This window comes from Phalaenopsis equestris, unplaced genomic scaffold (genome assembly GCF_001263595.1).
Source record: "Phalaenopsis equestris unplaced genomic scaffold, ASM126359v1 Scaffold000593, whole genome shotgun sequence".
Classification (NCBI taxonomy): domain Eukaryota; kingdom Viridiplantae; phylum Streptophyta; class Magnoliopsida; order Asparagales; family Orchidaceae; genus Phalaenopsis; species Phalaenopsis equestris.
This window is the reverse complement of record NW_018165033.1, coordinates 66,649-77,249: the sequence shown is the minus strand read 5'-3', so window position 1 is coordinate 77,249 and position 10,601 is coordinate 66,649. Positions and strand designations below refer to the sequence as shown.

General features: G+C 34.4%; 1 protein-coding gene across 8 annotated transcripts in view; it reads left to right on the top strand.

The window, feature by feature from the left end:
* The window catches only part of LOC110029549 (SPX and EXS domain-containing protein 5-like), an 80,249-nt gene extending 69,899 nt beyond the window's left edge, over window positions 1-10,350 (top strand). For 7 of the 8 annotated variants that reach the window (XM_020731885.1, XM_020731887.1, XM_020731889.1 and 4 more), the window contains 5 exons: window positions 6,230-6,277; window positions 7,574-7,724; window positions 8,938-9,103; window positions 9,182-9,251; window positions 9,922-10,350. In XM_020731885.1, coding sequence (XP_020587544.1) covers window positions 6,230-6,277; window positions 7,574-7,724; window positions 8,938-9,103; window positions 9,182-9,251; window positions 9,922-10,176 — 690 coding nt within the window. In that variant the 3' untranslated portion in view covers window positions 10,177-10,350. Of the gene's footprint in view, window positions 1-6,229; window positions 6,278-7,573; window positions 7,725-8,937; window positions 9,104-9,181; window positions 9,259-9,921 lie in introns of all 8 variants that reach the window. The other variant, XM_020731892.1, reaches the window with a different exon arrangement.
* Window positions 10,351-10,601: the final 251 nt, after the last annotated feature.

Sequence of the window (10,601 nt, the reverse complement as noted above, 5' to 3'; positions counted from 1 at the left end):
CCACTGAGAAGTACCTGCTAATCGTCTCTGATGAGTGCTGGAATCGTTCCATCGCACCGCGCATTGACTCGTTCTGTGATAATATATAAAGAGTAATCGCCAACACCTCACGGTCAGTCATTCTCATAGACCCATGGAGGCCATGAGATCCTACGAGTTCTGCTAAAAGATCTGTACCACATTCTTGTGTCATGCGGAACATGTTGTGAAATCTTGTGGGATGCTCGCCCAGCATTTCTGCTACCCATTTGTCTCCAAATTGTGATGATGTGTAACAGGGGGAACGGTCGATGTATGTGTTGTAGTACTCTACGAGCAAGTTGATAGCCGCATTTCTCCTTCTACGACGTACTTGGTTTGGGTCCATAATGATTTATATTGGACATATTTTGACAAAAAAAAATAAAGTATTAAATTAATCATCATTTGGAGCAGACCTATATAATTTAACATGTGACAAGTAATAACACAAGCATTTGGTGTAGACGAGGGGTAAAAAACAAAATAAACTGAAAAGTTTCAATAAACAACAGTTCAAATAACCATGTCTTCTCATAAACTATTCAAGTAAGGACATAGCAACTAAAAAAGTCCATTCAAATTTGCCTGCGCTCAAAAAAATGTCGTAGATACAACGCCCTTCGCTCTTTAACAATTGCTGTGAAAAAATCTCTTTGCACCGAATCTTGAAGCAGCTCAACAGCAAAGTAGTATAGCTCATTATCCGCTGCAATACTCGGATCCTGCTCTAGAATAGCCACGACCTCATTAATTGATGTTTTCTGCACTTTATGGGGGGCATCATTGGAAGAATCCATTAGGCATGATATCTGGTTTCTGATAGTCGCAGCTCCACCCTTTTTTTTACTCTCGAACCTAGATCGCTTAGGGCGGTTCGTAGATTGAATCTCAGTGGGACCTGGACTTGGGAATTCAGGTGAATCATCTGATAAGCTGACAGCAACATTGTCCTGTGTTTCACCAAATCCCATCTCGCTTGGAGCGCATGCATATTTCCCTGTGGCAGCGACACCCCCGAACATTAGGTCTAACTTCTCATATTCATGGTGTAAAATACATGAATGCTTATTAGAGTTTCCCAAAACTCGAGTACCACCTATGCTCAAAAAAGAAATATAGAAACCTATACCTCTTAAGTCAAATAAGAGAAAGTAACTTAAGAGAAATAATAAAAAAACGGATTAAAAAAATTCTAGAAAATTGCACATAGTTCAATTGTGTTTTGTAGAGCAAATAATCACAAGATGAACTTCTAAAAATTTAAAGACGACACCATATGTTCTATAGAATGAAATTCAGAAAATAACCAAACCGAGAAGAGCATCCACAAAATCCATTTATCCACAAAATCCATTTAACAGAGCCATATGAATAACCAAGTGGATGTGTTCAAACCAATATTCGAGAAACTAGCCAAACCGAGAAGTAATTACAACATGGGTAGCATTTATCATATGAGTATCACATGAGAATCATATGAGTTAGCAAGTTGATGAGTTCAAAAGAGCCAACTTTTCAGTCAAATTTTCTTTTCAAATATGCTGTCTAAAAACTTGGAGCTAAATTCAATTCCCCACTCAAATACTTCCAAAACGAGAATCTTCCATCAGCAGGTGCATACATGCTTAAACCACCAAACTATCTCTAATGTAAAACAGCATAACAAATTGGCAAATATCATGGATTTCTGCGGGTTCGGCTTCAGCGTACCCAAGCAAAACAACCAGCAGGTTTCCAAAAAACCCAGCTCCATCAAACCGAAGAACAAAAAATAAGAAAATATCAATGTCAAGGTTCAGCTGCAACACACCAAACCAAAGCAAACCCCGATAGTTTGAAGGTAAAGCAACTAAAAATGTTTCCAGCAATAAAACAAAATCCCAAAAACTCTCCAGAGCAGATGTTCTTCTTTCTTTTTTTGCATGTGAAAAACATGTCTAGAATGGAATACAGAAAATACCTATAAAACCGAGAAGAGCATCCGCAAAATCCAATTAGCACAATCATTTAAAATGAGGAGCAAAATATTCAAACATCTTGCCAAACATCTTGCCAAACCGAGAAGCACCAATTTCAGGTGAGGAGCAAAATAGATAACATAGCATATAATCCCAATTTTAGCGCAAATCTAAGGGGTCGATTCGGGTAAGAGTCTTTTATGAGCCACAGATACAGGTAAAAAATGAAGCAGTTCTTCGTATGCCATAAGATCGTAGTAATAAGAAGAAGCCATTTAGCTACAGATCCACCACACGAAAGAGGAAGTAAAGAAGAATGGCAGAAACAGGAAAGAGGTGAGAAGGAGAAGACAGTAGGAGCCGCAAAACGCACATGCTTCCTCAGATCGGCAAATAGAAGAAGAAAATGGCTCTTCTTACCTTAGGTATGTCGGTCCAGGGACAACGAAAGAGGAGAAGGAGAAGGGGACGCGAGGGAAGCAGCGAGGAATGACCTTAGGGTAGACGCGGGGAAGCAGCGGGAAATCACCAAGGGTAGACGCGGGGTAAAGGGTAAAAGTTTTGGACGAAAGCGGGAGACGCGATGGTAATGTCGCTGCCCGCTTTCACTCCGCTTCCGCCGCCAGAATGCCCGAAGTCGCGAACCAAACAGGTGACTTTCGCGAAAAGCTGCGTGTAATAACCGCGCCGCACCTAAAAAGCGCTCCCAAACAGACCCTTTATAGCTCCACAACCTCTAGCGGGAGATATTTAGATTGGAGTCAGGATATCACTATGTTATTGGGGTCTTACATTTACACGAATTTGGATGGAGATGCTCATAGTCAACTCATTACACCATAGGGGATCTGCTTTGATGCACGACACCTTTGGAGGACTTGTAATCCATAAACATGTATAAAGAGATGCTTAGAATGAAGTTCTGATACATCATAGAAAACATCTGCCTTGATAAACCTTTCATTCCATTACAACTTAAAAGAGTTCCTTAGATGCATCGTACATAAAAATGTTGATATATTGAGCCTACAATAAGTTCTAGGCTTTAAGGACAAATGGGTATATATGGTTGATCCTCCACTTGATAAGGAAAATGCCTATCATATGAATTACAACCTCGATTATTGAAGACCAAGAAGCCGGGCATTTGGTCTTATATCATGCTAGGTTAGGCATGGCACTAGACCTACCTGGGCATGATGTAATCCATACAATTGTCAGAGTCAGTTGTACAGGATACACCTGTATACCATTTTGTGCTTCTATACTATTTTTTATTGGCTTTAGCTGAATGAAGATTGTACAACTACTTATTTCACATACCACCAAGCCTTATTTGCAGATTTCATTAGTGTGTATTTTAATGTTGTGGCCTTTGAAAGACACCTCCTGATGGAAAAGAGAGGATGGAAAGGTATTGCTTTAAAGAATATTTAATCATTGGAAGGAATATTAAATATATGTATCCCAGAGATCAAATAGTGTTTATTTTAATTTTGGCGTTGAGGATTCTTATAGGAACAAGCTATTGTGGTGTTATATTCCAAGTATGATACAGATAAAATTCTCAATTAATGAAGCTTTGCTTGCACTCAAAGTTATGGATTTGTAGGATATATATATATATATTATCAAGATGCTTGGCCTATATAGCATGAAAGATCATATAGGCTAAGAAGTGACTAGTAAATAAAATTCAAAATAATATGAGGATTGGAAGATTGCACTTAAAAATTATGGAGGATATGCATAAAGGGTAGAAAAAGAGTTGTTGAGGCTTTATAGCCCCTCAACCTCTAGAGGGAGATATTTAGATTGGAGTTAGGATATCACTACGATATTGGGTTCTTACATTTACACGAATTTGGATGGAAATGCTCATAGTCAACTCATGACACCATAGGGGATCTGCTTTGATGCACGACACTTTTGGAGGACTTGTAATCCATAAACATGTATAAAGAGATGCTTAGAATGAAGTTCTGATACATCATAGAAAACATCTGCCTTGATAAACCTTTCATTCCATTACAACTTAAAAGAGTTCCTTAGATGCATCGTACATAAAAATGTTGATATATTGAGCCTACAATAAGTTCTAGGCTTTAAGGACAAATGGGTATATATGGTTGATCCTCCACTTGATAAGGAAAATGCCTATCATATGAATTACAACCTCGATTATTGAAGACCAAGAAGCCGGGCATTTGGTCTTATATCATGCTAGGTTAGGCATGGCACTAGACCTACCTGGGCATGTTTTAGAAAGTGATGCTTTGTACAGAAGTCTATATTATGCATTTAGAGTGGCTCACATGATTAACTCTTATAGGTATATCATGCAATGATTTTTATTTAGTTATTTACCTTAATATGAAGCTTAACTATTTGCATATTAACAAGGCTGAAATAGAGTGTGAATTAGCTTGATTATGTTACGAGGCCCCACATCCTTGTCCAGCAATTATTCTACTACGGCAAGGATAGAATGTAATCTTTTTATATTTTAAAAAGTCTAAGAGATTTGTCATGCAATTTTTCCGGATAAAAAAATTGGGTTAATTTTAGTAGAGTAAAATTCAAGTAAAAATTTAATCACATGTGGCTTCTCGATTACACGTTATTTCTAGGTCATCATAGAGCAATTATAGATATAGAGTCTTAAAATATTAAAAAAATTAAGCAAGCATTAAGCCAAGATAATAATTTCTTTTATCCACCAAAGCTTGGTGTTCTTAGTCTGTTGCAAAACAAATTATCATTATAACCATATTTTGATCACAACATGTATCACAACACCAATTTAAGATATTACAACATTGCATAATTATGGATACTTCACTTACCTAGATGCATTCAGGTCACGTGTCATCCTAACAAGACTAAGGCGTGAGGCTGTGTGGGAAAATTTATTGTTTTTAGTACTCATAAATGCCATAAATAATTTTTGGGAGGCTAAAAACATTATTTATTAGAATCATAAATCTATTTCTGAAATGATCTCATTATATTACCTTATTAATTTGATTTTTATCTTATAAAAATTAATTTGATGTTTATCTTAAAAAAATATTTAGCATATGTGAAGAATTTTATACATTTAAAATATTAAAGAAAATTAAGCATATAGAACAACAAGCTTTGGTCGGTCAACAACATGAATCCTTTTTCTCCATTATGTTTTATTAAGTGACGTATTTTCACTTAGTTCTAATAAGCTAAGATCAATTTTTATATAACAATCTCGTCTTTTTTGGTCTACCTCTATCTTTCTTAACGTAAGTCAAATCTAAAACATCTACTCTCCTAATTAGGCCATCAGATGGTTGACGTTAATGTAACTAAACAATCTAAGGCGACTCCCTATAATCTTGTTTTCCATTGGAGCTACTTTAACCCTTTAAGGTATATATTCGTTTCACATTTTGTCTCTATGTGTAAAACCACTCTTCCATCTGAACATTATCATCTCAGCAATACTTATCTTAATTTTATGCTTCTCTTTTACATATACTAACATTCTACGCAATAAAGCATTATAGATCTCACCATCATCTTATTAAATTTTCCATTAAGTCTAAAGAGTACTTTTCTATCACATGCCCGATGCATTTAGGCCCGATGCATTCTTCCACTTCAACCATCCAACTTAAATTTTACTAATAACATCCTCGTCTATGTCAGCATCACTTTGAACAGTAGACCCGAGATTTTTAAAATGTTCACTCCTTATAATGACTTGATCACCCATTATTACAACCACACCACTAGATCTACTCTATTAAAATGACATTCAATGTATTCAATTTTAGATCAGCTCAAACGTAAGCTTTTGGACTCTAAAGTTGAGACACATTGGGACTAGAGTTCAAACACAATCGGTGTCTCTAATACCTTAATGGGTGACCCAAAGGGTGCTAGGACTAGAGTTTGATTGGGGTTTTTCCCTGGTTAACAGAGTGTCAATCCTTGATTGTTTAAACCCACTTAAAGCAATTTAGGGTGACCTTGGTCAAGCAATGCATAAGGAGGTGTCAAGATAAATTTAGATTAGGTCGACTCTTGAAGATGGGCTAGACTGAGTCTTACAAATATTATTTCAACCAATTGTTTTGTCATTTTTTTTGCAAATATTTAAATTCTTGTATTTGATCTAATACTATTTTTGTTTTCGTTTGTGCCATGTTTAATCTGCTTCTGTTTTTTTTGATTTAGCCCATTTAATCATTCATGACTCAATTGCTTACCAGGTGCTCTCCGATCTGGAGCGGTCTGTTTGTCGGATGGTAAACCATCAGGTGAGTGCAATAGTAAAATTTTCGTCGAAGCGATTACTGTGTGTCATCTTTGATGACAAGATTTAGAGATATGAATTCACATGATTATCTTTAACTTGATAAATTTTCCTGTTAACTGTGAATTTGACTTTTGAAAATGCTTTTTTTTTTATTTTTATTTTACTGAACTAATCAAACATTGTCTAGTTGCTAATAGATATTTTTTCAGATTATTATGTGATTTGGTAAGTGTCGCGACTACTACTGATTGAGCCTCTTGGTCTGAGTCACCTTACCACAGAAGTCAATACAATTTTCTTAAATCATCCAAACACTAATACAGCTCTAAGTAAGTTGTTTGTAGGAATTTTTCCTTTGCACAGGACTGTATAATCCTCAGCATAAATTATAATGAAATGGCAACCAATTGACTAGGTTAAAATAACGTGGCAAATATGAAAATAACAAAGAAATCCTTGAACACTTTCAAACTGACAATTACTGCCATGGTAACATTATAAGATCGGACTGTACTCCAGCTGTAAGCGGCCTGAGCGACATTAGAGTTGATCAAAGAATCAGATTCTTTGTGTTTGGAAACAAATTTGCTTCGTAATTTGTGCACTAACTCATGAGTGCATGTTTCACATAGTACTTCTTAATTTTTTAATCTTGGGACTAGCAAAGATTACATGCTAAAGGTTCTAGATTTGTTTGAGATTTTATTTTTAGTCTTTACATTTCTATACAACCTGTTCCAGTGTTTCAAATTTGGATGGAGGTTTTATACTTTTATTGTTATAAACTGGTCTATTGTATTATAGCCACGTACTCCAAACCCAGGACAAGTAATTGATTTCTCTAGCTTAAACGGGCACTTAACATCTCCTCCATGGGTTAGAGGGAAAGAATTGCTTCTATGCCATAGGTTTTATTGTAGAATTGAAATTGCTGGTAAAGTGAAAAAGGTTTCACTGATAAATGTTAAAGCAAGCATCCTTGATCCTCTATTCTATAAATGTTAAAAATTTAATTCACAAACTCATAATCTTAATAAGCATATTAATAGAAAGTAAACAAAGATTACTCTAATTTATCTCACATGGTAATAGAAGGAATTTTAGATCATTAATTTGCTCCTTTTTGTGTGGATTATTATTTGACTTCTAATATGACCATTTGAAGCTCTCGTGATAAATTTTTTAATTGTTTATATCCATTGCTTTTAAAGTGAAGCCATCTTTCTCATACACCAATCTTTTTGAGATGTTATTTCTTTTACTCTGCAATAATATTTTATTAATTGAGGATTTCCAGGTTGCTACCATTGCATGGTTTGAAGCTGATTCCATATGTGGAAGTCATTCTATTGCAATCCCTTTAGTCCTGGTCTTTCCTTACTTGTGCCGCTTTTTCCAATGTTTGCGTCAATACATGGATACAAAAGAAAGATCCTCTCTTTTGAATGGTATGCTACTTCTGTTTATAAATCCTTTTTCTCCTGCAAATTTTTGAAGCATAAAATAGCTATCTTCAAGTCAACTGCAAAATTTTAATAGGTTTCTTATAAATTTTAATTTATGCTCTAGGAGTCTTTTTTTTTTTTTTATTTCTGAGTTTCAATTGGATTTAAGCGAGTGACTTGAATAATTTTAGTAGATGTTATCTTCTTGTTCACGTTATAGGGTTGATATTTCTCTCGTAGTCATCCAACAATTTTTGTTATTGGTCATAAGCGTGAGCGTTGAGTCTAAATTTTCTACGATCTTTATGGAGTCCATGAATTTCTGTTGTGTGTGTAAATTTTTTTATTTATTTCAAATAGAAGGCTATTAAGTTTTCTCTGCTTAGTTGGTTTACATCATGTTTTGGGTTTTAGTTGATATAATCATTTGTTAAACTTAACTAGAAGTAGAGTTCAACTTGAGGGTCATTTTAGAAAAATTAGAAAAAACAATTAATTGAAGTTATATCTAAGTATGTTTAATTTCGGGAAATGTATAAATATAGTTGGAGGAAGAATTGAAACATTTGAAAACGCTTGTTCTCACACAAATAACAGAAGTTGACTACAATCCAATAGATGACATGCCAATCTATATGTTATTTCGAGGAATTCATGGAACAATAATACATTTTCATTAGGCACAATGTAATGCAAATGTTCTTGGAAACTGTAAAGTAAATAACTGAATATATATCGCCAAAAAACTTTCCTAATAGGGTGACATAACATCTTAGGCATGCACATGTGAATGTCTGAAATTCAAAATAAATTAAAATTCAAATAAATTTCCAAGTTTTGAACTGGTTGCCCTAATATCTGCATTGTACATTTTTACTTTTGTAACTTTGAAGTTCATAGGATTGACTAAATTAAGAATGAGTTATGATCTGTTATTTTGGCGGGTGATACTAACAATTTTATTTTAATATAATTAAAATATGTGATGTAATAGCTTTAATTTGAATATTTTATATAGAAGATTGTGATGCAACTCTTATGATTTAAAATGAATGATTACAATGAAAAAACAAATGCTGAAAGTATTCCTCAATAAGAGAATTATCTTGAAGACTTCAATGTAAAATGGTAAATAATTGGAAAATTTTCAATAATGTTGTTTGACTAGCATCTATTTTCTCATCTGCCCTTCGCAATCTTCTTTGTTGCTGTTCAGCTCTGAAGTACTCGACGGCAGTCCCGGTGATATTTCTGTCCGCTCTCAAATATCATGTTTTGCCTGTGAAGTGGACAAACTTTTATCGTCCTCTATGGCTCTTCTTCTGTATCTTGAACTCATTGTATTCTTTCTACTGGGATATTACCCGAGACTGGGATCTGAGGTAAGCTAATTATTTCTTTCTTACCCATAGTTGGCTGCTTGGTTTAAATCTTCTTAACGCCCATGCTTTCATATACAGCATTTTCTCATCCGTATTCAAGTTCAGGAATCCAAATCTGGTCTCCCGCCTTTTGTATGGGCGTATGTGGGTATGAGGTCATTTTTACTTTATTTTTTTATATTTTGAGATCAAAATAAAATATATTTAGTATCTTCAAAGCATGTTTTTTTTGTTTTATTGAATATCAAATAAGTTGAGTTTTGCGGTGGCGGTGGTGGCTGCCAGCAGGACAATAATGGTAGATGGTAAATCATTGGCCTATGTTGTTAGTGGTGGGGGTTGGCATTGATTATTATTTTAAAAACACTCAAAATACCTCCAAGTCATTTAATGTTTTTATTTTTAAGAGCTTTTAAAAGGAACTTGATTTATTTTAAAAATAGAAATAAAAATGAAATTTACATGCATATCACCCAACTCTTATATATTTACACATCGAACACTAAGATTTTACTTTTTATATTTATACCACCCAAATCTTTCATATCACATTAAAAATGTCTCTATTCTAACTTTTAAAAAGTTCAAATACATCTTTTTCAATCATATGGATAAGGTGGCATACATGTAAGAACTGAATTATACATGTTTGACATGTAAATGCATGGGAGTTGAGTGTTATGTATGTAAATCTCCCAATATAAAATTGTTGATAACGCAGTTAACGAATTTTTTTTTAAATAGAATTACAAATAAATAGCAAAAAAATGATCCCAAACTGGGCTTTTTATCATAAAATAATGTCATCTGATTTGCAGGTGCACTGCTGGGTGCTCAGCAGCAATCTGGTTCTTAGGTGCACATGGACTTACAAGCTGTCAGCTCATCTCCGCCACAACTACCTCACAGTTTTCGCCATAACCGCATTGGAAATATTTCGCCGTTTCCAATGGATTTTCTTCCGCGTCGAGAATGAGTGGAACAAAATGTCTTCAAGGACTAATTCTGACGTTAATTTGGAAGAAACATCCACTGAGTCACGCCTGCTCGGTTCTTCTAACCATAACGTATAAACACACCATGATTTTTAGTAAGTTCCAATATCAATCTATATATAGATAGATAGATATAGATATGTTCATTTTTCTATTTTTCTTATAATCATGGAAAACTGGGGGGCATGGTTATTGACACATGTGTAAGCCAAGATGGTCATATTTTCATTATCCTGTTTTACGAGATGCTTAGTAGTAAGCTCTGGACGAGATGCTTACTAGTAAGCTCTGGACCCATTTTGTTGCCTGAAGTTAGAAATTACATGTTATAAAAGATGATGAATTTTCTAGATTTTATTATTTGGTTTGATATTTTTATCGTGGAAGATTTACACCACTCAATTCTCGTGTATTTACATGACACCTAAATTTTAGTTTTTACACACACATATATATTAAAGCTTAGGAAGATTTATATTTATATCACTTAATTCTCAATGTAT